Raw genomic sequence first — 27629 nt, 5'->3', positions numbered from 1 at the left:
CAACATCAACATGATCATTATGTAACGCCACAGAAAGGCCTCAGGCCATGCATAGTCCTCCATACTGTACGTATTCATATCATGGACACGCAAGAAGTCCACCGATACCTCAACACCGACGCAATGCCTTAATATACTCAAAGCGATGGCCTAAAAGCCATTATATCACGTAAGTAGTCTTTGCAACTCTCTGAACTTCTGTAGAGCAAAACAAGTCAGCAACCAACAGTTTGAACAGGTGGAATGGGAGGAAACTCACAATGGGCTTGCTCAGGAAGTTATCAAAGCCAGCTTGATAAGCCTCCGTCTGAGCACTTTCGCTTCCCAACCCAGTCAATGCGATAATGGTGGCGTGGTCTTCGATCTGATTCTCCTTCTCGAATTTGCGAATCTCCTTTGTCGCTGCGATGCCGTTCATGATTGGCATCGATATGTCCATGAGAATATACTTGAATGCTTTCTTGTCTTCAAGCACGCTGCGTTTGTAAGCTTCCAACGCTTTTAGTCCGTTGGTTGCAGATTCATGCGGGTTCCCTGTTTTCCTGACGAATGTGACAAGGAGATGTAGGTTGATGTTATTGTCGTCGACCACCAAAACTCGTGGTCTGTTCTCGGCTTGCTTCTCGAGCTCCAGATCTTCGGCTGAATCAGGCCCGTCGAACGACTGGAGCTCCTCTCTGGCAGCTTGTTTGGCAGCCGACACTTGAGAGTGCCTCTTATGCTTGTCCTTGTCTTTGTCCTTGTCCTTGGGCCTGTGCGTCAACTTCTCTGCGCCAGACTCAGGCTCACCTCCCTGCCACTTCTGTGCACCTGAAGGGGATTTGCTGGCCATATCCTTATCCTCTGTTTTGTTGCGATTCATGGACATAGGCACATGTTCCGTAGAACCCTTCGAATGATCTGTCTCAAGCATTTTCATCCGTTGCATGCATCGGTGAAGCACTTTGGCTAGCTTCTGAGGCCCACAAGGTTGTGAGATGATCTCAATGATTCTGCCAATGTCGGTAAGTTGATGAAGGCCATGCGATCTGAGACTCGCTGCCTCGAATGCGTTGGTACATAGGACAATGACAGGTATCTCTCTTGGCGAGTCAGGATTGCCGTGGTGGTCCATCAGATAATCGATACGGGGCGGCTCTGGATAGAGGAAGAAGCTTGGCGAAATACCCTCCATGCTTTTAGCCTTGGTGACGTTCATACTGAACCACTGAGATAGCAGGTTTTTCATTGAGCTTTCAACCGTAGGCATTGGACGCAATGCTTTGGTCTGAGACTCTGCCGGTTCCTCTGGCGTTGGCAGAAGCAGGCTGATTTCAAGTCCTTTGGTCCGTTTGCGCATCTCTGTCATGATGTTCCTCTCAAAGTCTGGTTGGGCAGGCTGTTGACTCTTGGGTAAACTCAGCCAAATGCTTATTTCTGTACCGGCGTCCTTTTCACTAGCAAGATCGATCTTTCCTCCGAGTGAATCGACGATTTGTCGGACAATGCTCAATCCAAGTCCAGTACCAGTAGCCAAAGAATCTTCTTGCGAAAAAGCAGTGAATGCGTGATTCTTCATGAATTCTCCAGACATTCCTCTCCCAGTGTCTGTCACCTTGAGGTGAGCGTGCAGGTGTGAATGGCCTTTCTTTCGGCTATGGTCGACCACAAGAGAGACATCAATGCTGCCCTTGTTTGTGTACTTTAGTGCATTGCCAAGAATATTCATCACGACCCGGCGTATAGCGCCAGGCTGTGATCGTACTCTCCAGTCCATGTGATCATCGATATTCAGGGTAAGGCGTACGGCGTCAGCGTTGTTAGCAGCCGCTTCGCTGAGACTCTCTCGTGTGGCGAACCTCTTCTCCATCGCGCGGCCAGCGGCTGAGCTCCTTGGACCCTTGCCTTCGAGCGCATCCGTGTTGGCGGATCGGAAGACTTGACCGGCATACACCGCTTCGACTGCTTCTTCGACTATGAGAGCCATGTCAAAATCCCCCGTCAAGCTATCATCCGAGTTTGTAGACTGCTGATAGCCCTGGTTCCGTGAAGAACCCAGTCGTTTGGAATTCTGGTTCGAAAGATTGTTTATCTTTGCATAATCGAGCACGTGATTGACTGTGTCTAATAGAGTTTTGCCACAGGTTTCGACTGATATCACCATCCCTGCCTGAAAGTCATCCATGTTCGTGTCATGGAGAAACTCGATACTTCCAAGGATACCATGGAGAGGGGATCGGAGTTCGTGGGAGATGTTGGCCAGGAAGGTTGCCTTGGCCGTGTCGGACAAGGCAAGATTGATACGGTTCACCTCGTTCATCAACGCATTGTTGAAAGCGGCAAGGTAAGACATGTCATCTTCGATATTGGTGAGCCGAGACGGATCATTGGACCATAGGACAACCGCTGCATGCCACCTTTCTTTCGAGAAGTCCCATAGTGGGAGGAATACGATGTTTCTCGCCTCGGGAAGCGCTTTTATCAAAGATGTCGTTGTCGAGATGTGTCGTACTGCTTTCGGAGACTTGCTTCCGGCCTTGCTCGGGTCGTCCTCAGGCATTGTAGAAGCAGATTCGGAACTCTCGTCGCTCGAGGCGGGTTTGCCAAACTTGTCAAAGGTGAAGCATTTTCCTTTTGGGTGACGGCGGACAAACCGTCGCAGGGTCTGCTGGGAAATATTGAAAGCCTTCTGTTGCTTGAGCATGGATGTGCCCCAAAGCTCACAAAACTGCTTCTTGATCGGAGCTGTGGAAGAATCACTATTACTTCGTGTCCCTCCTGACGAACTCGAATCGCTTGCTTCTTTGGCCTCGGGATCAGGAATGCCGTTAGCAGTCCCGTCAATCTGGACCTGTACTGCGTCATTCTGCAAATGCTCGACATGACGCTTGCTCTTAGCTCTGGAATGTTGAAGTGTATTGACGCCAGATTGCGAACCAGAATCAGCGTCGTTCATACTCGTACCTGCGCTGAGATTCGCAGCACTGGCATTGATGAACACAACTCCGTCAGCATTCACACAAGTTCGAAGAATTGTAGCTGCGCGATCGAAGACGTGCTGTGGACTGAGTAAAGAGTTCTTCTGCCCTGTTGCACTACGCTTGAGAGGCGTTGATCGCCTCTGCCTGTGTTCAGAATCTCGGTTCTCGGGTGCCGGTATCGTTGCCTTGTAACCATCGTTGTCGGGTTGCGCTCGGTCTGAGAAGTAGTCATGACTAGCGTGTTCCAAATCGTGATTCATTGCCTCGTGTGAATCGCTAGCAGGTGTGTTCGCATCTCCGATAACCATTCCCTTAAACGCTGGAGTCTTCGGATGCCCTGGTGAAATTGTTTGACCTGACTCAGCAGAAAACCTCCTCTCTCTCGGTTGAGGCTGATGGCCTGGGGTTGTTTGCACAGAGTCGATGCCAGATTCTCCCTCGATGAATGCACCAATGCCGCGAATGAGGCGTTCGCCACGAGCTCTAGCTCGATCACTTTTGACCGACTCTAGATGCTCGGCTACAATGACGGCCATGTCGCACATGACTCGGAGCTGTTCAGGCGACAAACCATCTCGAGGTTTGTCGTCGGTCACAGTATAAACTCCGATAACATAACCCCTGCTCGTGGTAATGGGTACTCCACAATAGAATGAGACGCCATTTCCTGCGTAGCCCCGAGTCTTGTAGCGCTCGTCCTTAGCAAGATCGTTGACCACCAAGGCGGGGGCACTATACGAGGAGCCGTCCTGTGCATGCGCCGTATATTTCTCCGGAAACATTGCATCTCCTGACACGCCTTCACCGCGTTCGATGAAAGAATTCCCGAACCAGAGCTCATCGCCATCAATATGCTGAGCATCGGATAAGAGCGACAGAGATTGAGTGGCCTCGGCGATGATATATTGTCTAGTGCTGTCCAGCAATGTGATAATACCTCTTCGGGCGTTCAACCGAAGACAGCCAAGTTGAGCGAAAGCGGTCAATGCCTTGTCTCTTGAGGAGCGAGGGTTGTGGGTTGTTTTCGGGGGGAGGTATTCGGCTTGCTCGAGTTGGGCGGATATGTATCTTTCGAGCCATGGCTGGTAATATCTGCACAGTTTGGATCAGTTTCTACCCCTCCGACGATGAAAAAGCAAACCAACCTGTGCATCTCACGCTCCCGGGCGCCCTCACGATGCCCATCGGGAGGCATTGTAAGAGGCTCGTTTGAACCGAATGTTCAAACCCAAATACAGCGCGGCTCTTTATCTTTGGACTTGTCCTGTCCTAGCAATGATGGGATTTTTGCGCATGCAGACCATCGCGAGGAGGGCGATTGTTCCGTGTTCAAGGTGGAAGGACGAAGAATGGGTCGGTGATTCGCTGTCGCGTCAATAACGTCGATGAATACAGGCAGCGAGTGCAAAATGCATGCAACGGAGTGATAACCTGAAGAGGCGACAAAGTCCCTATTCACCACCGAAGTCTCATGGTGAACCTTAATAGAATGGTAGATTTCCCTGTAAGAAAGCCTCCAGGTAGTGACCCAGAGACCCAGGGAGCAAGGACTGGAAATGGTTACCGTGATTGGTGTCCAGTGGCACTGGCCGTGGGCCTGTCAAAGAGGCTACCCTAGGCTTGAGAGGCTCTCATAAGCTCTTGTTGAGTCGAAGAAGGGTCATTCGTGGATGCATGGGAGACGGGACACGAAAGGGTCACGGAGGGGTCCAGACTGCAATGGCCCGAATTCTTGATCGACTTTTCCACGAATTCGATGGAATCCCTTCCACGACTTTACCCACACTAGCAAGGTCAAAGAGACCGACCAGCAGCGCGCGAAAGACGGCAGCGCAGGTGGGGTGCCTACTCAGTATTAGTCATGCAGTTGACGACATTGACAGAATCTCCATTCTCAAATTCGCCAAGAAATTGGCGATGCCCGCAGGCAATTGCGAATGGAGACGACGACCACGATATCCTCCAAGATCGACCCTCAGCTTGCCAATCGATCAAGTAGTGCACTCTATCGTTTTCGGTCGCTACACAGTGTTTGTCAGCGAATTGTATGACAATTGCCGAGGTCAGTCTTCACCTCTGGCCCTCAGGACGATAGCAATATGATATTGAGACAACAATAATCGTTTCCTCCATCATGTCCACAGAGACACAATCGCATTCCCGCTCCTCCTCCATCTCCGACACCGAATCCCATGAGCTGTCAGTCCCATCGTCTGCCGCTACTCCCCAGAACGATATATCCAACGCCAGGTCTGATCATGCCTGCTATGCCGATTCCCCTGCTTCCGATTCCGCCCTAGATGGAACGAATTTCACATTTCGAGGCGTTCTGGTAGGAACCGGGATAGGTATCATAATATGTTTCTCCAACACATACTTCGGGCTTCAGACGGGATGGGTCTCGGGCATGGCCATGCCCGCATCGTTGATCGGGTTTGCCATGTTCAAGGCTCTTTCGCGTTTTCTGGTCCTCCCATTTACACCTGTGGAGAACGTTCTAGTGCAGACTGTGGCAGGTGCTGTTGGAACCATGCCACTAGGTCTGGGATTTGTCGGAGTGATACCGAGCTTGGAATTCCTCCTGAAGACGAGTGAAGGTGCACCAATAGATCTGTCTCTATGGAGACTCTTCGTCTGGGGAGTTGGTCTCTGTTTATTCGGTGTCGTCTTTGGCGTCCCATTAAGGAAGCAAGTAATCATACGTGAGCGCTTAAAATTCCCTAGTGGCACAGCTACCGCTCTCATGATCAGCGTCCTCCATGGAGGAGCCAAAAGTGACGAGGCCAAAGACCGAGAAATCCCAACACAAGGCACAGAAGAGCGCGAAAATTTGCTCAGAGAAAGCGAAAGAGATGAGACCGCCGGACCTGCTGATGAACGTGATGTGCGAGGCGATTGGAAGAAGCAGATGCGGCTCCTGCTTCTCGCTTTCTCGGGTTCTGGAGCATACACTTTCATCCAGTATTTCCTCCCTATCCTGCATAGATTGCCCATCTTCGGCACGTACCTTGCCAACACGTGGGTTTGGACCTTGAATCCATCACCAGCCTATGTCGGTCAAGGTATCATCATGGGTCCGGCCACGACGTTCCACATGCTCCTTGGAGCGGTCATTGGTTGGGGGATCTTGAGCCCAATCGCGAAGCAGAAAGGATGGGCACCAGGTCCAGTTGATGACTGGGAAACAGGAAGCAAAGGATGGATCGTCTGGGTCAGTTTGGCAATCATGTTGGCCGACGCCGTGGTGAACCTGGGCTGGCTGGTCCTGCGACCGACGATCAAGTATGGTCCTGTATGGGCCAGATCAGGCAAAGAGCACTTTGAGAACAGCTCGTCCTGGTACGAGGTCTTCCTTGGTAGCCATATCGCCGGCCACATCGTTCCCAATGGGTCTTCACGGGCACGAACTCAGCGCAAATCGCCATCCAAGCCTGCAGACGCTTCCGATGGCCCTCCTGACGACGCACCACCACACCACCTAATCTCTGACCGCACCGTCGCCTTTCTCCTACCCCTCACACTTATCCTCTGTGTTGTTTGTATCCACATCACCTTCGGTGGCTACATTCCCATCGGCCTCAACATCCTAGCCATCCTCCTGGCCCTGGTATTGTCTATCATGGGAGTACGCGCGCTTGGCGAGACAGACCTCAACCCTGTCTCTGGCATCTCCAAGCTCACCCAGCTTGTGTTCGCACTCGTCACGCCGACAGGGAAACTCGGCAACCACGCCATTGTGATCAATCTGCTTGCTGGCGCTGTCAGCGAGGCGGGCGCGCTGCAAGCCGGCGACATCCTTCAAGACCTGAAAGCCGGGCATCTGATCGGTGCAAGTCCCAAAGCTCAATTCTATGGCCAGATCATTGGCAGCATCATAGGCGCGTTTGTCTCGGCGGCCGTCTACAAGCTCTATGTATCTGTATATGAAGTCCCGGGCGAGCTCTTCCAGATGCCGACAGCATACGTCTGGATCTTCACTGCCCGCTTGGTCACAGGCAAGGGTCTTCCACCCATGGCATGGCAGTTTGCCCTGGTAGCTGGCGCAATCTTCGTCTTGACGACGTCTTTGCGCATATATTTACTCGCCTACCATGACGCAAAGCCCTGGTTTCGCACTTTGCATCCGTGGATACCCGGCGGCATCGCGGTCGCTGTGGGTATGTACAACACGCCGAGCTTCACGCTGGCCCGAACCGTTGGCGGCGCCATTACTCTCTGGTGGGTCAACTGGAAGCAACGGGGTGAGACGAAGGTCATTGTGTTGGCGAGCGGGCTCATCCTCGGTGAAGGTGTGGTGAGTATTGTCAATCTCCTCTTGGCTAGTTTGAGAGTGCCACACCTGTGAGAGTCACGATGGCACAAGTGAATTTGGGAACGAGGTGGAAGGTTAGGTCATCCCTGACGTAGGACAGCATTTACGACATCTAGAGACCAACTAGCATTTACGACTGCAGCGAATATTGCATAAGTATGACATAGGTTTGGACACGATATAGTGAGCCATATACAGTAGGTATACCATTTTCTCGTATGCTGATCGAGGGCGCCGAGAAGAATATTCCTACAAATGGCAGTCTAGGTCCGGCTCATGCATTGTATCGTGTAATCTTTCTGGGTATCCGTTTTTTCCCACGTTCACGCCTGCAAAACGGCAAAATTCAAATGCTATAAAATACCAACAGGAGCAACTAACAATCGTCACCAAGGTCATGTCTGGTGCCGTTGTCCCTCACCACCCGCCACCACTCATCCCAGCAATCTGTGCAATGCGTGCTGCGTCGTCCAAGTTCTTCCCACTGGCCTTGTTCTTGCCAACATCGCTCTCGACCTCACGGTATGTGGTATACGCGAGCTTATCGAGCGAGACGCCAACAACACTGGCCCAGTGGTCAAGAAAGTCATGGACTGTGGAAACGTCAATGCCGTTGATGACCTGACCCGCAGCATGTCCATTACCATTAGTCATAACCACATCTCCATCAGACTCACTATCCGAATCAGCAGAGTAGTAAGCCTCATCGACTCGTTTCAGCCACTCCTTCTGGCCCTGCGGACCGGCAGCATTGACGACTTCTTCGCCCCTAGTCTGTGGCAGGATGGAGGCCACATCTTCGATCTTTATCTGGCCGCCACCGTTTGTACATCCGCCAGGGCATGCCATGACTTCGACATAGGTGTATTCACCTCCACCACTTGCGGATGCTGCCATCCTCCTCGCAGCGCCTGGTAGTCTTGACTGCTTCGCCGGCTTGAGTTTTCTCACGAGATTCTGAATATTCCTGAAGCCATAATAGCGTGCACATTTCATCAGATTTTCACCCGAAGTCGACAGGAGACTGTACTCGACCACATCGACATTACGACCGCGCTGTATGGAGATTGTGCTGCCTGGATGTCGTGCTTGCTCTGTCGCAAGGATGTGGTAAAGATAGCCACCTGAAGAGCCTGCGTTTGGAGACTGCTCGGTCCGCCTCCGAGGTTTTGGAAAGAGGAAGTCTGCTATTCTTGTGTCTGGAAACGGAGGACGATCGGAAGGAGCAATAGGCTCGAGAGGCAAGCTAGACAGCCGCACGCCGCGTTCTTCAGCCAGCGAAAGAAGTTCTCGAGAAGTGATCACACAATCGACATCCCGCACGGCAGGTTCAGATGAATTTTTCGTCTCGGTAGATTGCCACCACCGATCGGTAAGTTCTTCTCTGCTCGCTTCCAGTTTCTTGTCGAAACACGGCATGAGGGCGAGATGCCAGATCTGTGACGGCGGAATGCCAAGCGCTCTGCTCAAGACGGACTTCAATAACGTCCCTGATAATGCCTGAGGTGACTTCAAGTTCGAAAGATGAGGGAGTATGTGAGGGTGCGTTTTCTCGGCGTAGCATATCCATCCAGGACAAGACGACGTCAAGACCGGCTTCGACTTCGACTTGTTCGCTGTTGAATCTGCCACCTCTTCTGCTCCAAGCACGAGACAAGCCTCTCTGAGCTGATTCGTGTCGACCACATATGTGAACCCGTTGTTGTGTTGACCGCCTATCCGCAAGCCCTGTGATCCACTGAGAAACTGTTCAATCATAAATCCTGCTTTTCGCTCAGAAATGCCATATGTAGCCGCCAGACTTGCCCGGACTTGCGGGCTCACGCTGGCGACGAACAACTTCGCACCAGCCGGCTGAGGTACGTGTCCGTTGATGGCACCATTCGAGCTGTTTTTCAGACTGCGAATGTCTATCGAAGGGTATGAGTCAAGAGTGTGGAGGACTTCTGTATGCGATTGTAAGGAAACGAGGACTGCTTCGGCGGAGGTCACGCATCCTGAGCACGCGAGGCAATCCGTAAGTGAGATGGATGCGGGCGCAGGGTTCTGTGCTTGAACTTTGTCTTCGGTGGTAACTTCGTAGGGATTGTAATCTTCTTGCTTCGGAAGGGTCTCGACAGGCTTAATGCAGGCGACACCAGGCGAAATGAAGTCGTTGAGGTCGTCCGCAGACAGGATTGCACTCATGGCGAGTGGCGACCGCGTTGCCCGGTCTGGCAGGTCTTATGGGATGTTGGCAAGGGGTTTCTGAGGGACTTCGGATCTGAACGGGATTCTGTACAATAGCGATGCCGCCTGGAGGAGTATGGAATGTTCAATCATGCAAACACAGATTGAAATGTTTAGTTTCTTAAGACATTATTAATGCTGGACTGTCTCCGAGGACCGGGTCTTTGGAGAAAAGAATTGACGCTCGGGACCCCCACTCCAGCTCCTATCGATAACGATAGTGGCAAGGCTGTGAAATGTCCGGGCAGTCTCCCACCAGTAAGAGGGGGGAGATTTGCATTCACTGAGTGAGATTTTGGAGCCGGCAAGTAAGTGCTATGCGCGTGGCCAGAGCCGCACGGGATTGGCTGCTTCTCAAAACGACCAAGTTGTTCATGTTTTACTAAGGAAACATTATGGTATGATTCTATCACTCGCTAACTTTCATAACGCTCAAATATATCATGAAACCTCAACAATCACAGAGCCCATCCCCGTCGTGCTAGTCCACTCCTTGTGAGCCGTCGGAACATCATCCAAAGACCACACCTTCTTGATTGAAACCTCTATCCGCTTCTCCTTAGCCAACTGGAAGAGCTCTTTCACGTTTGGTTCGAAAGTGGCTTGATCCTTCGTGATGTAGTAGAAGGTCGTCCGTCGGTGGCACAACTTCAGGTTCTGTGCAAGCAGCTTGACCGTAGGCCACATGATTGATCGAGGTTCCTCGCCGTTCAATGAGGCCAAATTGCCTCCATAACCATACAGGTGTCCGCCTTTGTGGCTGAGGATTGAGTACGACTCGTCCCAGCTCTCGAAGCCCAATGGATCATACACAGCTTGAACGCCGCCCAGGTCTTTCATCGCCTTGATCCAGTCCTTGTTTTTGTACTCGAAAGGGGTAGCGCCCAGTTCACGAATGGCCTGGTGATTGCGACCTGAGGCAGTGCCATAGACTTCGGCACCTTCCAGCTTGGCCAGCATCATGAGAGCATAGCCAACCGCTCCGCTCATACCATGGACAAAGACTTTATCACCCTTGTGAAGATTCCCTTTGACCATGCCGTAGGCGGTGTTCCAATCGAGGATCAGGGCGGTGGCGACCTTCAGATCCAGACCGTCGGGCACTGAGATCAAATACTTTTCGGGTTGATTGGTGAATGTCGCTTCCGAGTCGTACATAGTGAGGCAGGCTACCAAGTCGCCAACGTTGAACTTCTTACTATGAGGGCCGTTGGCGTGGACCCTGCCGACGTGACAATAGCCAGGAACGAGAGGAGCCTTCTTCTGCATTGGATAGTGACCCAGTCTCATATTGATATCTGCCCCTGAGAAGCCACTGTAGAGCACCTGGACCTGGACATGTTTTGGCTCTGGATCAGGCAGAGAGGAGTTCACAACTTTGACGACTTCTGGGCCACCAAAGGCGGTGATGCAAACGTTCTTAATTGCTGTAGGCATTGCGGTGATTCCTTGACCGACACTGAAGAGTATTGATTGTATGTTGTGTTGATGCTTTCACTTGTTGTACTGTCTAACGGTCAACGATGCTTGTGCTTGAAGCAGAGGTTGTGCGTGTCACACCGCATCCTATATAGGTTCCTCGACCCTGGCATCTTCGAACGGCTGACGAAGTGGCAGGTCTGCATGAGACACACCGTCGGGGGAATCTTTGGAGCTTCATTCGTCCAATACAAACCATGTTCACAGGAGAGTTGAGCGGCTAATGTCAAGACACGGCACAGATGCCTGCAATACGAACGTGAAGGTCAAACATCAATAGACACGAAGGACCAATGCATGAAGGAAGCTTAAGCACGAAAGCTGTCGTGCCAGGGAGCTTTGCACGGCATGATAGCGTTCTTGGGGCCCGAGACTGGGGATGGACGGGGACACTGGCGGCCTAATCTCCTCTCCGTGTCGTGAGAACAACGGGAAGTGTCGCCTTCGAAATAGCCCGATGCCGACTGCGTTGACGTAAGTGGAGAACAAAAGGGCACATCAAACGTAGGACGATTTCTTGTCAAACGGCAAGATTAACTTACGCGATGGCTTCCCGCACCATTCAATGGTCTGACAGCGCCTTGTTACAACAGCGTTTGAGGGCGACGACGAGGTCTCGATCAGTGGGTAAATCACGTTGTAGGAAGTGGGTAAATGATGCCTCTCTCACCTATAAATACGTGGTACGTACACAGCTATTTGAGAGAGAGGGCAGAGAATCAATGTATCATATCATGCACACTGTTTGACATTTCTCCTATCGTGAAGTTGTCAGTTCACAATCAAATGGCATTGAAGCACTTGAATCGACGGATCTTATGAGAGGCATTTTGTGTACAGGCGCACATCGACTTTGTGGCTCCGGACTGAATCTAAGATTGAGAGTAGTCCTATCTGCGACAGATGTGAGCTGGACTCGACATTTGTGCTACGTTGGCTGGTTGAGGGATTTCGCTATGAGCCTTGTTGTATGGTTGCTTGACACGTTTTAGTCGCTGTGCGATGCCCACCCCAGACGACGGCTCGTCTTCGTTGCCTGCGTCGACTTCCTCGACTCTATCGCTTTCAGAATTCTGGTTGTTTTTGCCATGGTTGGACCACAGAATAGATCGATGATGTGGCGTGTTACAGTGGATCGCGGGGAAAGGCTGAAAATGATAGGGGATCTTCTCGAGCCTACGGGCCCAAGGCTGCAACTGTCCCATGCGCCCTTGGCGGGGCTGCGTTAGGCTGTCTTCGGAGTATTGCATCTTCACTCGTCCGTGATTTCACTTCGATATTGAACTTCATTACTCGACGAAAGGACCCTGGTGCACTGTCAACAATCTTCTCCTCACTCTTTGTGAGACCGACCACTAGCCTCCACCTTTGTGTCTCTCCACCAGATTGTAACACAGAGATTATGGACCTCGACGAAACCATGACAACTTCTACTGCCTCTACCCCCTCCGCACTACAAGATCCTATTGATGAAGCCTTTGAAGACGACAACCTCTTCCCAGGCAGTGCGAATGTGAATGATCGTCCTCGAACGCCAGCAAACGACCACCTCAACGCCGCTGCTCCAGGCGAGCTGTCCCCGCCCAGATCTCAGACTCATGGTGAAGACATGCAAGTCAACGAGTCGCTACGTCACTCACTACCGAACGGCAGCCATCCAAGCGCAAACACCCGAGCGACCAGAAGCGCAGCCAGACAACCAACCGGGGTGGATGCAAGATATGATGGCGCACAATCTGCTGAGTCCGGTGGCTTGGGAACCGGGAACAACGAACGAGACGAGACACCAGGATGGGGCTGGAAGGACAAGAAGGCACAGGAGGAAATGCAGCGTGCTTGGGAGAACGTCATCGACCGGGACTTCAGTCTTAAGGAGTATGGAGACGTCATGATGTTGGGAAAGGCACAGATCGGTCAACAGTAATGGATGTGCATTGATGGAGATCACGAGATTGAACGATTTTGCTTTGCATGGCGATGGCGCAACGGGGAAAAGAACGTCATTGAACCAAAAGACGGGGTCACTGATATATGCTCGTGAAAAACGGCTAAACTGCTACGAGTACAGATAGCACTCCTTTGCAACAGAGGTGCAATGCCATCTGCGGCCACAGAGAGCCATGCGCTCGAGTGAGACCCTGGGCTACATCTGTGCGCAGGTCGCAACGGCTGAATATGCCTCATGTTGTCTTTCCTTTTCCTGATCTGACTCAAACAATCGCAACCTAGAAAGGTCGTGTCGTGTATCCCGCAAGCTGCTTTGCTGTTACAATACTGTACGAGCGATCCCTCCGTCAGGGCTTAGCCTGATGTCGGCTGCAAGGCTGAAGCCCTTACTCACCCCAAAGCTGGCGCCGCGCTATCGGTTCGCGATCCGATGTCACTCCCATAAACATGAACCATTATAGTGCGTGATCGTCGAAAAAGACTGGTTATGTCCAGGCTCCTTAAGTTAGTCGGCCGGACTGCCAAGGGTTGTTCATGGAAATGCCTGCTTCACCTAGAATGTTGAACATGACGGCGGTAATGTTCAAAAAGTCGTCTTGAGCCACAGTGCCTGATGCCATACCCCGCTGGGTTGTATTGTCGACAATATCTGGGCGTGCTGCAAAGCTGAGTCTGAGGATGCGATGCCCATTCGACGTGTCTCTGCAGTGAGGAGGGATGTTTGCATGCCTCGAAATTGGAGCATCCAAACGACGTAATGACGCTTCTCCGTCCAGCAAGCCTGCTCCAAGCTCACATCCATAACATGAAGCAACAGTAATGATATCCCCGGTAAAGAAGTAGAGGGTCTCCGGTTTTCCCCCCGCCTCTTAACGAGGCTCAAGTCATCTCTTCCCTGGAGCGGGAGCCAATCCAGGAACGTTACTATAGCGCTCGTCTCTTTCGGTCTTGAATAGAACCTGACACCAGAACTCCTTCGTATCGACGTCCCACCAAGTCCAGTATCGTCCTTCTCGCCTATCCACCTCGCGTGACTGTAACTTGAATCCGCAAGTCTCGTATGGTTCTGCCGCCACAAGCAGGTATTGGTAATCCCGGTCCGGCTCTTCGAGTTTTTGTTCGTATGCACTCATGAAGCGTACCCGAGGCTCGACGCCTGGCGTGATCTCGGGATAGAGTAGCTGAAAGAGCAATCCCACCTGTCGTGTGAGAGGATCACGGATCTTCGTGATCTTGTAACCAGGACGTCCAATCTTGACCATATTCTTCTTGACCTGCACGCCCATCATCCCCGGCAGCATTTGTCCATCCTTTTGCATCTCCTTCTGCTCTCTGGCCGCACGGCGAGCCAAATTGGTCTGATGCTTGCGCCCCTGCGTGTGTGCAAGGTATGAGCCATCATTCTGGTGCACTGTAAGACATAATCTGCATTCGAAGGATCCGACATGGTTCTTGAAGAAGTAGGGGTCTTTGTCGAGGTCAATCGTTTCGAGCGCGAGTTTGCGCAGACGTTCTCGTCGATCGGCATTTGTTGCGGAGTGTGAAGCAACACCTCCTCCACCAAACTTCGAACCGACACGGTTCTGATAGTCCATACTTGCAGAGCGATCGTCTTAGTGAACGTGAGGATATGTGCGTGCCGAGTATAGGAAACAGAGGTTGCGCAGGTGTGGGGATGGATGAATCGAAGTTGAGGTTATGTTGGAAAGGTCCAAGAGTTGGGGAATTGTGAAGAAATTGTTCAAGCGTAGCCTAGTAAGCCTTACTCCGCAAAACTGCAAGGCTGAACCTCGCGTGCTGCGGAACGCTTCTTGTCAACGTCGCTCTATTCGGGTCACAGGAAAATGCCACACGCGGTGCGTGTAGGTGGCCAGTATGTCTGAATCCTTCTATACCTCGACCTCGGCGTCAGGCGATCCAACTGCATCGCATGCATCTCCAGCACCCTCATCTCCCATAACAGCTGGCGCACCCCCACCCCCTCCGCCCAAGCCTCTATCTCAGTTCAATGACCAGATTCAAAGCTCTGCTTCAAGTCGCTCGGGCACGCCAGGCCCCTCATCCACAACTGCGCCGGCCCTTCCAGCCGTACCTGGACTAACAAACTCGCCGCGTCCACAGCCACCTCTTCCACCAGCCCAGTCTTACTCGACACCAGTTTCCCAGGTTCAATATCAGTCTCAGACAGTCCACAATTCGATCCCACCTCCTTCACTATCTGACCGATGGATTCCGCCCGAGTTGCAGGACAAGCCAATTAATGAACTGCATCCACTTGTCCACAATACATCTTTGCTCGCGTCCTTCGCGGCTAGTCATCCTTCTTACTCTTCAGCGCTTGTTCCGCTGCAGTCTGCCGTCCAAGCCAATATCCAGCTTGCAGAACAAGTCTCGCGGGCAGAAAATCAACTACATCAATTGAGAAATGAGACGGCGCAGCTCTTGCTGAACCATACGTCATTGCAGACGCAGTGGAAAAGAAAACAGAGCGAGATGGACGATGCGCTGGCGCCCTGGGGACCCAGACAGATGTATCAGCGGCTGGTGTCGAGCATCAACGAGCAGGAGGCCTTGCTAAGGGCCGTGCAGGAGAGCTTTCTGGATGGTTCGGACAGAGATGATTCATTCTACGGCGGTGGAAATGGAAAGGCTAGTGAGAAAGACGTTTCAGAATGGATTCGAAGAATCAAAGAGGGAACTACGACACTGGAGAAGAGGAAAGAGATGAGGGCTCGATGGGACGAAGGCAGAGTCGGTGGATGGAGATGATGATCGATATGAAATTGAGTCTACTCCATATTTTGGTCACAACCCAGGTCCTCCGCTCGTTAACGGCGGTGCTCTCCTGACAACACCTGTTCTGGATTGCATGAGTGGCATATTGGAGTGCTCGCTCGGGTCGGGGTCTGTCTCTGAGAGGCGAGTAGGGAGACAATCGACATGCAGAAAAGGAACGATCCTTAACCCGCTGAAAGAGGCGGTGTACATCGTCATGGCTTCCCCGCCAACCTGATACTCACGTCATGACCACCAGAGTGCCTTGCTGATAATATGACCTTCCAGACAGACGGTCACGTTTTACCACTGTTCGGCACACTGGAATGGACGAGGACCATACACCGATGAAAAATCTGGCTGCATATAAGCCAACTCTGGTCCAAAATCAACTTGTCGGGATTGGATCGCTCAGGCTCGTATGTCGTCGCTCGGAGGTCATCGGACTCGAACTCACTGCAGAAGCTGCCAGCGCTAGAGCCCAAACGAAGCAGCGTGGAGGAGGAGTCCTTCAAAACATAGGCTGTCGCCGCGGTGGTTTGGCCTACGCATTGCCCCTACACACGCTGACGACCCGATCGGCTCCAAGGTCACTATGCTCGAAGCCCTTGCACCCATAACGCCCGCAATGCAGGTGCGCATGAGATTTTCTTGTGGCAACCTCTTCAATGTGAGAGACGGGTTCGTGTGTCACATGTCAGCGAGGTAGTTGCACCAGACATGTGACCATAAACCTGAGGAGGACGTCTGATTTTACCTGCATAACCATTGGGCAGATCAAGCAGGTCCATATTCATATCTGCATAGCTATTGGAAATGAGACCATCCCGACAGGTCTAGGGAAGGTTTGCCTATTACCTAAGTGAAGGCCATGACTTGCTAGTACCCGTAGCAGTGAAAGCATTTTTTGCTTACCCTTGTCACAGACATTCAGTTGAAGATTAGCATTGTCTGGTCTCTGATTGGTCAAACCCCACCACCCAGAGCATATGTGCATCCATGGTGCCTGCCACGCTTCTAGGAGGAGTGCCAGAAGATGATTGAAACATCAAACATTGTGGAAGCTCCTTCATATCTTTGATACGTTATTCATAATCAGTCTCAGAATCTAAAGAAGTCAGCTCCGAGAGACCAACGTTCGGTTGTTCCTAGCGAAGCAACCAGCGCTATGGAGGCCGACCAGCGAATGAACAAGACCCCAAACCGGCAACACCATGAACGAGAGACACTGCCAACCGCGCCTGACCTTGAAGCCAACAAACCTCTTCTATCAAGAACATCAACCCTCCAGACACGGTCAGATGATCAACGAGTACCCATCTTCTGGTCCGACAAAAGTTCTACAGCTTCGGAACGAGGATGCCTGTCTCATTTTCGGCTTGATGCAAGAATCGTGTCGGATGCGATCCTAGGACTGTCGGATGGACTTACTGTACCATTTGCCCTTACAGCAGGGTTGACAGCGCTTGGAGATACGAGAGTGGTGGTCCTGGGAGGCTTGGCCGAACTCATCGCCGGTGCCATATCGATGGGTCTTGGAGGATATGTCGGTGCCAAAAGTGAAATGTAAGTGGCAGACTTTCCGGACAACTTGAGATCCCAACGGGAGGCTGACGCTTTGCAGAGAGTCATACAATGCACTTGATCGAAGCTGCAATGACCTGATCTTGCAGGAGGCGGACACAGCAAGAGACTATGTCCAAGAGTACTTTGAGCAGTTCGGCCTGTCTACCGAAGACACAAAACGTGTGGCCGATCACATCAAGGGATCGACGCCTGGATTGAAGGAATTCCTCATGCAGAATCATTTCCATGCGGCGAAGCCCGATACCGGTCGACCATACCTATCGGCCCTCACTTTGGGATTATCATACTTCATCGGCGGCTTCCTTCCACTGATACCTTATTTCATCGTCCCAAGGGACAATGTTCTGGCTGGATTGTTGTGGAGCGTGGGACTCATGGGTGTAGTACTACTGGTTTTTGGTTATGTGAAAACTGGAGTTGTTCGGGGCTGGACCGGTAGAGAGAACTACCAGGCCTGCGGCGGCGGCGCCCTGCAGATGCTGGTTGTTGGTGTGATCGCGGCAGGTGCTGCTGTGGGTTTGGTAAGGTTAATCAATCAGACCTAGAGCCTGGACGATGAACGAAGCATCGAGAGTATGTTCGTCGGCTCGTGCAAGCGAGAAAGGAAAGAAAAAGTCAATTCTTCTAGTCCTGGACTACAGTTACCTTAGTCTTTCTAGAACACTTCCCGTTCGGCGGGCGTAGATATGGTCCTGATAGGCACCAAGAAGCGCCCCATGGTTCCGGACGCAGAGCCTGGTCCCTTGAAAGTCGACCCTAACTGAATCATATGTCACTGTACATGAACAGAAGGCTCGTGCTGACGGGCGAAGTCCGGTATGCAGTAAAGGTACGGAGTACTCCATAGGTGATTACTACTACTGATACCTCATGTAGCAAGGTTCCCATGAGGGCGTTTTGTCGGTGATGGCCGCTTGAGAGAGACTGATGAGATTTTCCGCTAGAGGTTACATTGTGGACAGACTTGATGGCTCTTGGCTGATGGCGATATCGCTGAAATCTGCTTGTCGGCTCGACGACTACCATGTTGCCATCAATGGGCTTCGGTTTTCATGATGGAATAGTCAAGGCAACCCTGCATGAACCATAACGTTAACGGCAGTTCGGTTCACTCGGTATGAGAAAAATCGAGAAAACCATTTTCCGTTTTGCCCTTGGCGTGCGTGGAAATTCCGGCACGGGGTCAGTTCCCGGCACGTTGCCTTGCGCTGTTGCCTCGGCCTTTCCCTCCTTCCTCTTCCTCCTCTTTTTCCATTTTTTCTTCTGACTTGCAGATTTCCTTTTCTTCCGAAATGCATGGACCAAGTCATCAACCACCGACCATTATCTGATTCGCTTCTTTTCTCTCGGCATTGCCAATGGAGAGTCTTACTGCATCTACCTTCTATACACCGTCACATTGCAGCAATTTTGTGGAGGAGCCTGCAAAGCTTGCAACTTGCAGCTGGTCTCAATGCTACACGTGGAAAGGTATCGATCTGTGCTCACTGCTCTGGCTTTTTGTCAAGCGGACCACTTCCCAATCTAGCACCGCCTGTAGAGCCCGCAGTCTTTTGTGAAAGCGCTTTCTCAACAACGGGAGCCTGGCCGTTCTGACCAGAGGTGCCATGGACAAGTCTTGGCTTAGGCCATGCTAGAAGATACACCCGAACAGCAGCATTCGAAGGGATCATCCATTCTGCCGCCCTCTGCCGTGTGGGTACCCTCTGCTTGTTCACTATCGACTATCGATTGTCCAAGCTACAAGTCTCCGGTCAGTCCATTTTCAGGTACTTTCCTTTTCTGGCATATACTACCACAGTATGTCGAACATTCCCAGCCACCACGTTGGCTTCAGAGCGGCTGCGTGTTTGGGCAGGATCTTGCTGCTAGTGTTCTGCCTTCGAATACGGTACGGAAGTCCGCCACACCCCCGTCAAACAGGATGCTGCTGCATTGACAGATACCTATTGACATCACATATCCCTCAGACTGGGATACTCTGCCATCTTCCAGACACTGACAGCCCAACCCTTGCATGCATGGAAATATCTATACCTTCTGCGCTAGGTCGGACCCGGCCATACCAACGCTGCTCTTCTGTCTAACCTTCCGTTTCCCCGTTCTGTGGTTGCCCAGAATCTCTCTAGCGCTCCTGATCTTTACACTTTTTGACGGAGTTTTCGATCTTGCCCAATCGCTTTTGCCTGCTCAAAGCCCTTCGAGACTATGCGACCCATCTCTTTTGGTCAGTCGCTCCGTTGAAGACGAACCCAGGTCGACTGCATATCGTTGTTATTAGACTTCTGTCAGCAAAGCGCTATCGAGGTCGGAACAAGAACAAGGTTGTCCAACGTGTATCCGAGGATGACAAGACATGAGCTCTGTCATGTTACACAAGCAGTCTTCGGTTGGATGCGCCCGACAACCACGGAAGATTCTTCATTCACTATGATCGGGCGCAAGTTCTGCAGTCAGCATGAATTCTACTTGCTCGACGTTGAAAAGGTACGTTGGTCTATGCTCTTCTTGCACCTTTTTTTCCGCGACAAGGATGCGATGCGACATTCCTATCTGCGCACTAGTCCGAAGTCCCAACGGTCGTTGCTATGCAAGCACTTTACACGCCACGCGCAGGCGGTTGGGGTTACCTGACAGGCTACGATATCGTGGGACAACCTGACATTGGCGATGGTGTGGATACCACTTGCACAGCGACTGCTGCACTGAACGCTAATCGCTATCATGATATATCCTACGCACAATTCATATGAGATTCTGGGATCGCATTCTCTTAGTTTGGTTCGGAAGAAGCGCAACGGACCCAAGTGAGCCAGGATCATTTATGGACCGTTTCCAAGGACAAGCGGCCTCAGATATTCAGGGTTCCCACTTTGCAATCAGCCCGAAGGATCTTCCCCCAATCGAAGTTTTCCTTGCATGAAAATACTGTATGCATGACTGACGTATTGGGATACAATGTGCACATATGCGCGAATGTGTCATACTGGAAAAACCATACACCTCGTGCAGGGAAAAATGTGGGCAACTTTTGCTCTGCCGTAAGGCGGTAGGAGCCTTGCCCGGATTTGCTGTTCTCCAGGCGCACATGTGGCGCCAGTCGACTCGACAACTTGCGACACAGTGTCGTAAGACCTTATGCGACATATGCGCTGTCGCATGGAACAGCACGGTCTCTTGCGCACGAGTTTCTCGGCAGGATGAAAAGACCCTCTCCCGCGCCGGCACCACACGTGGGCAAGGACAGCCGAGCAAACGGCTATCGGGAGGCTTGTGTCTTGGAAGGTGTGCTGTTCCTGACGGTGCCTGAAGCCAACCCATCTTCCGCCTAGTGGGAATGATTTTGGTGCGCCATTATCCGGCCTTGGCCCCGGGGGCGTTCCAATCGGTGGGCTTTGGTACCTGGAGACCTAACAGGGCCTGGACGCCTTCGCTCGGGTGAGCATGTCAACCGGGATTGGCTCTATTTACTCCACTACGGCTGCATTAGCTCAGGAACCACGGCATTTCATGGCGTTGCGCTCAGGCCTCTATTTGACAGCACACGAATGGTGCAAAGTGCCAAACTCCATCAACCCAATCCACTGCACCACCGAATGGCACCCTTGTGAACCTACTGTGTCGGTAGTCAACGTTTTCGACCGCTTGTTCCTTTGCCTAGGGCTTGCATATGGTTTTCTGCGTCTCCGCCGTTCTCAATTCTGACACCAATAGCATACACAGCGGACTTCGAGGCTAGCTCCACGATGCCCATGTCCGTCTTGCCTGCCCGTTGACAGCGCTAACGCATCCGAAAAAAATCTTTAAACGATGCAGGTCCAGGAGGATCCATCCCACGGGCCAGCGTCCAGGGCTCTGGGAGTGGCGGCGACTCGAAGTTTGTTGACTGTGGACACAGTCCGTGAGATCAAAGTTACTTAAACCGGGTGCCGTCTCTGTTGTTCAATTTCCCCTTTTTGAAAGCAAACGGTCAATCCTTTTCAACTCTCTCTCTACCACCTCGAGCAGGTCTCTGATCAGCATCATTCCTTTGCTGCAAGAACCAACGTGTCGACGTCACACCTATACAGGATCACTCCTTACAAACACCAAGTCTAACAGACCCAACTATCCTTACCGCCAAGGAAAGAAAACCAAACCGCAAATCAAAATGCAATTCAAGAACGTTGTCGCTGGCGCAGCAGTGCTGCTTGCCTCTGCTCAAACCACTTTGGCCCTTGGATCCGCCACCGTCGTCAACAACTGTGGCTTCCCAGTCTACTATACGTCTGTCGGTGCTGGTGCTAACGCTGCCATGCAAGAGCTCTCCGATAGCTACACTCAGGCGTACAGCAACGAGGGTGACGGCTTCTCTATCAAGCTCTCCCCCAACGACACCACTTCCGGATCCGTCTCCCAATTCGAGTTCACCTGGGCCAACAACAAGATCTCCTATGATCTGTCCAATATCAATGGCTACCCGTTCTCTTCTGGTGGTATGGAAATCGTGCCTTCCATGCAGAATGACCCAAGCAACCCATCCTGCGTCGTAGTCGACTGCCCTGCCGGAGAATCAGTCTGCTCCGCTGCCTACAACGCCCCAGATGATACTCGAACCATGGTCTGCGATCAGGACAGCAACCTCGTCCTGACCATCTGCCCCGGCGGTTCATCTAAGCGCAGCGTCGAGCTCATCGGAAGCGACATGCACTACCGCGTGCACGCTCGCCACCTTCCCAAGCACGCTTAAACGGCGCCTCGTCAATCAATGATCAAATGATACGACCCCAACAAGACAAGTCATAATATGCCGACCTCAAAGTTTTCCACCTCTTCCAACTTGGCGCAGCGAGTCCTGCCGCCTCCTTTTCCACTGCCTGCAAAGACGCTCTTTTACGACATCCCCCATGAGTCGACACATGGACATATGTCATCACCCTTGCAGCAGTGCCCGATCTCGACGATCAACCCACCCCCTTCCAGGACCCGACGAGAGGTCTTCACCGTGGAAATACTTAACGACAACGACGGCATATTATGACTTGGCTACGAAACCAAGAAATCTCATGAGCACGAATCCAGCAAGTAGGAAACCTGAAGTCATGTCTATGATCTAGCAATGGCGATGGTGGAGCACGTTTTGAGCGATCAAAAGCGCGAGCGGAGGTGCAGGCGTTCTTTTTTTATTGTCCTTTTGGTTTAGATCGTGGCTTCTCTCGAGTGCCATGGTTTATCGACATGTTCTTTTGAGGTGCCTGTTATCATACGAAGCCCAAAGGCGTGTGCAGATGGTGGGAGGATTTCTCCCTTTTCTTTCGTTTCTACAATTATCCCAAAGAGCAATCTACGGGAGAAATTGGGTTTATAGACTTTTCGATTCTTGATATACCATTTCTAGGGAAACAAATTTGACTATACAAAAATGATCTTCCTTTTCTCTTTGTTGTCGTTGGCGTTGATGAGGTAGGTGGTGCAACTCGTACCTGCAAAGGCGATCCCGCCGTCACCCAAGTCGACCATCAAGGTGATGACGAAGCCCAAATCTCGTGGCTTTGATTGCATGTTCACACAGTTCGCTAGTTTTGGCCCCAGACCGCGTGTTCCCCCTTTTGGGTTTCTCGCTAAGGCCCGCGGGTGGCCGGGTGGCGGGCATGGGGGTGATCGGCTGTCTCCTTGGGCCTTTCAAAATGCAGGAGAGCAGAAAGACGCGAGAAATCACTGGCCCTCGGATTTGACAGGTTTCTTTCTTGATGTGGTTTTGATGAAACACAGCCGAAGGTCGCTCTCCTTACAGGGCCATGAAACACTCTTATCTGCGATTGATCTGGTCTGGGTGTCTATCGCGCAGGCGACGACAGCATATCACATCGACTATTGTCAAGTGGCTGGGGTAGGCTACTGTAGGGCAGACAGGCCAGGGCCAACAGGCATCACGTTTCATCAAGGCTCAGGGGGAACATAAAGTCCGTAGCGCGCGCTGTGATATTGATGCGCTGTAAAGGGGAAGAGCAAGCACTGAGCACTGAGCTGGTCAGGCATGAGCAACCACAGAAACAATTGACGCCCGGATCGCAATCCTTGGATCCTGGACCAGCAGTCTGGGTCATAAGGGCAGAAACCGTGCGAGACGGCAGTAGAGAAAATGTAACCCCAAAGTCTGGGGCTCTCGGGCAGCGAAAGCAAGAGGCTGGAGAACGAAGGTATGTGTTCAAGTTCTCTCCTGTTCCTTTGGGGTAAGGAGACGAGAACTGCTGGACTGTACGGCACGACCCATGTTCGCGAGCAAAAGGTGTGCCTGTCAAAATCACACATCAAACCATCTGAGATGTGACAGATGCGGCTTTGCACGTCCAAATCGATAGTGTGTATATGTCAAAACTGTCCCGAAAAGGGCGAAATGCCAACTCCCGGATAAAGGTGACAGCTCTTTCCATGAAGCTTGAATTCTACAAACTGCAGTAGCTCGTAACTTACGCCGTACGGAGATGAATATCTTTTGATCAGCGCAGTGCAGTGTAGATCGCTAACGTTGGCCGGGATGGATAACAAGGTACAATAGTGACCTCCTCAGCAAAGCAAAAGGAAATAAAGGTCTCCGCAAGAAGTTCCTGTCGTAAGCAAACAAACAAACACTCTGAAACTCTGGCGAGCGGGCGGGCTGGGCCGGGTAAAATTGTCGATTGAACTTGTACTCCGTACCTGGACCGCCAGCATAGAACTGCGGTAAGTGATTGGGGGCGGCCCCTACCAAGTGGTGCCTAAACCCTCAATACCTAGGCTAGAATATGCAGCATAGGAGTAAGCGGGGCTGTATAGACGTCACGACTTCTGCGGGCACCAGAAAGAGAACCCCCGGATGAATATTTCCAGGTGTACATCACAGAACGCCGGGTTTGCAGCGGCTCAGTGACTGTGGTCCTTCCTGTTTTGGTTGCTCGGAACGACCATGCTAGTTCCCCAGAGCCTCCCCAATGACTACGACTCCTTCATACATCCGGTGCATGGGGGAGAAGGCAGCGCCCGAGAAAGACGCTGGCTACGCAAAAACCTCCCAGGCGAAGAAGATGCAAAGTGATCGCCGTGGTCTCGGCCATTTACCTAGGTAGCATTGTTGCATCGGCTGGTAGCGCGAGGCTATTAGAGCTGCTCCTGGGGGGACGATCGTAGTAAGGCTGAATACGTGGCAAGCACGTTTTGGATTGGTAACCGTTATTTTAGACGATCGTGATCGTCTGGCTGATCAGGCGCAGATCATGGCCACGTTCCTGATAGTCTCTGAGCGAGTTCTTAATGATATGGCCAATATCGACTCTGTTAGTAGTGCTCCATGGTCTTTGATAGAGTCAAGACCAGCTCTTGAAAATAGCAGCCAGCATGGCCCGTTTCGAGGCCCCGTGGGAAGAGTCATATGACTTTCGCTTCGAGCTGGGACGCCTCGACATTGCTGTCACTTACCAGAAATGCCTCTATCGCTGGAGTCAGAAAGATGGCTGGATTACCATTTCCACGCTGTGGATTATAGTCGCATCTGCACAGGGCGAGGAGAGCTTGACAAAGCCCGATTCTGAGAAAAGAGCACCGTATGGATCTTCTGAGCAGGGATGCAGCCACTGTCCAGCAGTTTGGCCTCAAAAATATGGTGCGTTCAATAATCGATTCGTGGGGTTTCAAGCGTCCTTGGACGGTTGGCCATGACCAGGAGGGCGCCACGTACTCAGCTGTTTGCTACCCACCGGCTTTGGCCTCCCACAACATCAGGCTCACGGCATAGTTGGACCAGAGGCCGTCCAGGTAGTGCCCGAAGCCGTCGCTCTGGAAGCGATGAGCGAGACCAGAGAGTGCGGCAACCGATTTTGATCTTCCTTGATCAGACGATCCTAATACGAGAGTGCCAGGTCGTCCCGAACATTGGCTCGCTCTTTGTCGGTCATACGATCCAGACTCGAATTTGAGGTCGCTCAATGGAATATTCAATCTGTGACAATCACAAGTTTGGTAGTCTCTCTTGTACATTTTGGTGCCTTGTTGGGCCTGCCCTCTCCAATAGATAATCCTGCTTTTTTCAATATTGTGGCATACCGGGCATGGCTTGGTAATGATCTGGCGCCCTGATGGTGCTGGCGTAGGTGGCACTTGTGGTGCAAATGCCATAACGTGCAGTGGGCATTGGGACTAGCAGTATCAGGACGATTTTGGGCACCTAGGACAACTAGATTCGGTGAGTGTAAGAAGGGACTGGTGGTGGTTGTTCATTAATGGATGGCCTCAGTACTGTATGTCAGCCTCGTTATGTGAATGGGTTCACCTCAAATTCACGTGATGCTGAACTGCGCCCGAAACTTCCAGCGCAAGAAATTCTTCGCCTGGATTTGTCACATGAGGATAACTTATCAACAACGTCTTCTACTGAGGAACCTTTCGCACTTCATCCATAAAATCCCCTCGAATCTCACCACCGTCTAATTGCAAAGATGTCGCAGTCACAGTCGGGCGGCTTCAACCAATATGCCTCGGGATATGCTGCAGGCGACGCATCTGGCGGACCGACCGTACAATATGTCTGTGGTGAATGCGCCGCGAAAGTCAGTCTGGGAAGAGGCGACGCGATAAGATGTAGCACTTGTGGACACCGAGTTCTTTACAAGGAGCGAACCAAGAGGTACGCGCCGCCGGACAAGAGTGCTTGGAGTTCTTGCTGACAACGGCGTTAGAATGGTACAATTTGAAGCGCGATGATTCTGCCCGCGGCCGACGAAATGATCGACTAGTTTAAGAGCACTACGATTCAAATACCTCTATTTTCATCAGGCATAGCGACGGCGTTTGTTACTGTTGGTTCAGCACATGCAAGACTTGAGTGCGACGGAACAGGCTCAGAAGAAAGACTTTTACGCGTAAAAGGACTTTTCATGTTGGCTACAGCCTATCTATCGGTTTATTGGTGAATTCGATGAACTTTTGAAACTCCTCGAGAGCCCTTCCACTCTCTATGCACCACCTGGCTTTTCGCACACCCTCTTTCCATCGCTCTCCTGCTGGTCCTCTCTCCTTGATCACTTCTCCGGTCGGACAAGTATCGGCCTCGCATGCGCCGCTTACCACGAACAATGTAGCGACATTCAAGAGGACGAAATGCAGGATAGGATCGTCGAGGCTTCTCTTGTTCTGGAGGATGCTCATGAGCACGGAAGCATTCTCCCTGGGATATTTTCCACCGCCCACTTCCGACAGTGGGTGCGAAGGAAGGCCGAAGTCTGCTGGTTCGATTTGAAAAGTCTCGATCTTCGATATGTATTTTGGCGGGCCTTCATCATCACTTGTGTCTTCGTCCTCGCTCTCGCGGTCGCCTTTGTAGGCAGGGTTCTCTGCTTCTCTCAACAACCAGCAATTGGTCTTGCCAGCGCAACTTATCTCGTCGAGGTCTTCGTGTCCGCACACCACAATGGCTTTTGTTGCGCCGGAGAAGCGCAAGGCTTCCGCGAAAACCGGTCCCAGCTCTTGGTATGCCACTCCGACAACTCGAGCCTCGATGTGATTCTCAACGGGGTTCGCAAGAGGGCCCATCAAGTTGAAGATCGTCCTCAGTCCGAGCTCACGCCGTACCGTTGCAGCGTACTTCATTCCCGGATGGAAATTTGGGGCATAGAGGAATGTGTAGTTGGTGTGTTCATACGCTTCTGGGAGCAGGTCGGCGCTCAGAGCTTCGATCTTTGGAGGCTTGGGAAGTATTGCGTTGAGGACGTCTGCGGAACCGGACATGGAAGTTTGCGCCCTGTTGCCATGTTTTGCCATCATCAAGATAGGAGAAGCAATGATAGAGGAGGTGGTAGAGATGTTAAAAGTCGAATGTGAATCTCCTCCAGTTCCTACAATGTCACATAGTCCGCCCCGATATTTGCCCAAACCGCGCTTCCTCTTTCCGATGACTGTCCTTAATTGCTGATCGTTGATCGGTACTGCTGCATCACGCATACTCTGTGCGCATTTTGCAACGACAGCTGGGTGTCTATCCTTGCCTGTCGAATGTAGAAGCGTTAACAACGCCGAAAGTTGCGTCCCACTTAGCTCATCTTCGAAAGTCCTTGAGAATGCGAGTGCAATGTCCTCGGCGTTAACATTGTTGTCCTGAGGTGCTGGTGCGGAAAGTTTCTTCAGAAGAGGTGCAATAGAGACCTTCCGAGGAGAGGTGGTCATCTTTGAGTACAGGCGTGTTACTCTTAAGCCTGGTGCTTGTGCAGACTGTGTCGTCTCTTTTGTAGCGAGCGAAAATTGTGAGTCAATCGCAGGGAATTTGCGGGGAAGCGAGAACTGTCATCAATGGCATCAAGCATAACAACGTGGGCCTCGAGCACGGCTTGATT

The 27629-nt window shown here is 51.7% G+C and overlaps 11 protein-coding genes across 11 annotated transcripts; 6 read left to right on the top strand and 5 right to left on the bottom strand.

The window, feature by feature from the left end:
- Positions 1–148: 148 nt before the first annotated feature.
- On the bottom strand, positions 149–4394 carry EDD37DRAFT_64708 (sensor histidine kinase/response regulator). The gene is made up of 3 exons (XM_062817817.1): positions 4106–4394; positions 260–4052; positions 149–198 (listed from the first exon to the last, which is right to left on the bottom strand). The coding sequence occupies exons 1-3, from the start codon at positions 4153–4155 to the stop codon at positions 166–168; spliced, it is 3876 nt and encodes a 1291-aa protein (XP_062675568.1). The 5' UTR covers positions 4156–4394; the 3' UTR covers positions 149–165.
- A 979-nt stretch (positions 4395–5373) lies between these two features.
- Positions 5374–7305, top strand: EDD37DRAFT_558503 (OPT oligopeptide transporter protein-domain-containing protein; the record flags this gene model as incomplete). Its single annotated transcript, XM_062813756.1, has 1 exon — positions 5374–7305. The coding sequence occupies one exon, from the start codon at positions 5374–5376 to the stop codon at positions 7303–7305; it is 1932 nt and encodes a 643-aa protein (XP_062675567.1).
- A 192-nt stretch (positions 7306–7497) lies between these two features.
- On the bottom strand, positions 7498–9699 carry EDD37DRAFT_64679 (ferredoxin hydrogenase). Its single transcript, XM_062817778.1, has one exon. The coding sequence runs from the start codon at positions 9457–9459 to the stop codon at positions 7690–7692; it is 1770 nt and encodes a 589-aa protein (XP_062675566.1). The 5' UTR covers positions 9460–9699; the 3' UTR covers positions 7498–7689.
- Positions 9700–9768: 69 nt separating this feature from the next.
- EDD37DRAFT_617604 (zinc-binding dehydrogenase) lies at positions 9769–11387 on the bottom strand. The gene has a single exon (XM_062815744.1). The coding sequence runs from the start codon at positions 10936–10938 to the stop codon at positions 9943–9945; it is 996 nt and encodes a 331-aa protein (XP_062675565.1). The 5' UTR covers positions 10939–11387; the 3' UTR covers positions 9769–9942.
- An 848-nt stretch (positions 11388–12235) lies between these two features.
- On the top strand, positions 12236–12914 carry EDD37DRAFT_64640 (uncharacterized protein). Its single transcript, XM_062817728.1, has one exon. It carries the CDS (start codon positions 12383–12385, stop codon positions 12902–12904), a length of 522 nt encoding a protein of 173 aa, XP_062675564.1. The 5' UTR covers positions 12236–12382; the 3' UTR covers positions 12905–12914.
- A 573-nt stretch (positions 12915–13487) lies between these two features.
- EDD37DRAFT_64643 (uncharacterized protein) lies at positions 13488–14645 on the bottom strand. Its single transcript, XM_062817733.1, has one exon. The coding sequence runs from the start codon at positions 14520–14522 to the stop codon at positions 13812–13814; it is 711 nt and encodes a 236-aa protein (XP_062675563.1). The 5' UTR covers positions 14523–14645; the 3' UTR covers positions 13488–13811.
- A 157-nt stretch (positions 14646–14802) lies between these two features.
- Positions 14803–15696, top strand: EDD37DRAFT_604554 (uncharacterized protein; the record flags this gene model as incomplete). The annotated part of the gene is made up of 1 exon (XM_062814748.1): positions 14803–15696. The coding sequence occupies one exon, from the start codon at positions 14803–14805 to the stop codon at positions 15694–15696; it is 894 nt and encodes a 297-aa protein (XP_062675562.1).
- A 1192-nt stretch (positions 15697–16888) lies between these two features.
- On the top strand, positions 16889–17834 carry EDD37DRAFT_557515 (VIT family-domain-containing protein; the record flags this gene model as incomplete). The annotated part of the gene is made up of 2 exons (XM_062813708.1): positions 16889–17268; positions 17327–17834. 2 exons carry the CDS (start codon positions 16889–16891, stop codon positions 17832–17834), a joined length of 888 nt encoding a protein of 295 aa, XP_062675561.1.
- Positions 17835–21025: 3191 nt separating this feature from the next.
- EDD37DRAFT_62703 (uncharacterized protein) lies at positions 21026–22407 on the top strand. Its single transcript, XM_062816345.1, has one exon. The coding sequence runs from the start codon at positions 21440–21442 to the stop codon at positions 22016–22018; it is 579 nt and encodes a 192-aa protein (XP_062675560.1). The 5' UTR covers positions 21026–21439; the 3' UTR covers positions 22019–22407.
- A 3237-nt stretch (positions 22408–25644) lies between these two features.
- EDD37DRAFT_62624 (DNA-directed RNA polymerase II subunit K) lies at positions 25645–26104 on the top strand. Its single transcript, XM_062816292.1, has 2 exons — positions 25645–25927; positions 25980–26104. The coding sequence occupies exons 1-2, from the start codon at positions 25740–25742 to the stop codon at positions 26002–26004; spliced, it is 213 nt and encodes a 70-aa protein (XP_062675559.1). The 5' UTR covers positions 25645–25739; the 3' UTR covers positions 26005–26104.
- On the bottom strand, positions 25958–27609 carry EDD37DRAFT_62641 (anthranilate phosphoribosyltransferase). Its single transcript, XM_062816303.1, has one exon. The coding sequence runs from the start codon at positions 27460–27462 to the stop codon at positions 26185–26187; it is 1278 nt and encodes a 425-aa protein (XP_062675558.1). The 5' UTR covers positions 27463–27609; the 3' UTR covers positions 25958–26184.
- Positions 27610–27629: the final 20 nt, after the last annotated feature.

This window comes from Exophiala viscosa (assembly GCF_022695815.1).
Source record: "Exophiala viscosa unplaced genomic scaffold EDD37scaffold_1, whole genome shotgun sequence".
In the NCBI taxonomy this organism is placed as follows: domain Eukaryota; kingdom Fungi; phylum Ascomycota; class Eurotiomycetes; order Chaetothyriales; family Herpotrichiellaceae; genus Exophiala; species Exophiala viscosa.
This window is presented reverse-complemented; position numbering and strand designations above follow the sequence as displayed.

Excerpts from the sequence above, each read along its gene's own strand:
- EDD37DRAFT_64708 (XM_062817817.1), bottom strand. The coding sequence starts at position 4,155 with ATGCCTCCCGATGGGCATCGTGAGGGCGCCCGGGAGCGTGAGATGCAC. Across the intron at positions 4,053-4,105 it reads CGGGAGCGTGAGATGCACAG|ATATTACCAGCCATGGCTCG; the intron begins GTTGGTTTGCTT and ends CAAACTGTGCAG. Across the intron at positions 199-259 it reads ACTTCCTGAGCAAGCCCATT|AAGTTCAGAGAGTTGCAAAG; the intron begins GTGAGTTTCCTC and ends TTTGCTCTACAG.
- EDD37DRAFT_64679 (XM_062817778.1), bottom strand. The coding sequence starts at position 9,459 with ATGAGTGCAATCCTGTCTGCGGACGACCTCAACGACTTCATTTCGCCT.
- EDD37DRAFT_617604 (XM_062815744.1), bottom strand. The coding sequence starts at position 10,938 with ATGCCTACAGCAATTAAGAACGTTTGCATCACCGCCTTTGGTGGCCCA.
- EDD37DRAFT_64640 (XM_062817728.1), top strand. The coding sequence starts at position 12,383 with ATGGACCTCGACGAAACCATGACAACTTCTACTGCCTCTACCCCCTCC.
- EDD37DRAFT_64643 (XM_062817733.1), bottom strand. The coding sequence starts at position 14,522 with ATGGACTATCAGAACCGTGTCGGTTCGAAGTTTGGTGGAGGAGGTGTT.
- EDD37DRAFT_62703 (XM_062816345.1), top strand. The coding sequence starts at position 21,440 with ATGCAATTCAAGAACGTTGTCGCTGGCGCAGCAGTGCTGCTTGCCTCT.
- EDD37DRAFT_62624 (XM_062816292.1), top strand. The coding sequence starts at position 25,740 with ATGTCGCAGTCACAGTCGGGCGGCTTCAACCAATATGCCTCGGGATAT. Across the intron at positions 25,928-25,979 it reads TACAAGGAGCGAACCAAGAG|AATGGTACAATTTGAAGCGC; the intron begins GTACGCGCCGCC and ends CAACGGCGTTAG.
- EDD37DRAFT_62641 (XM_062816303.1), bottom strand. The coding sequence starts at position 27,462 with ATGACCACCTCTCCTCGGAAGGTCTCTATTGCACCTCTTCTGAAGAAA.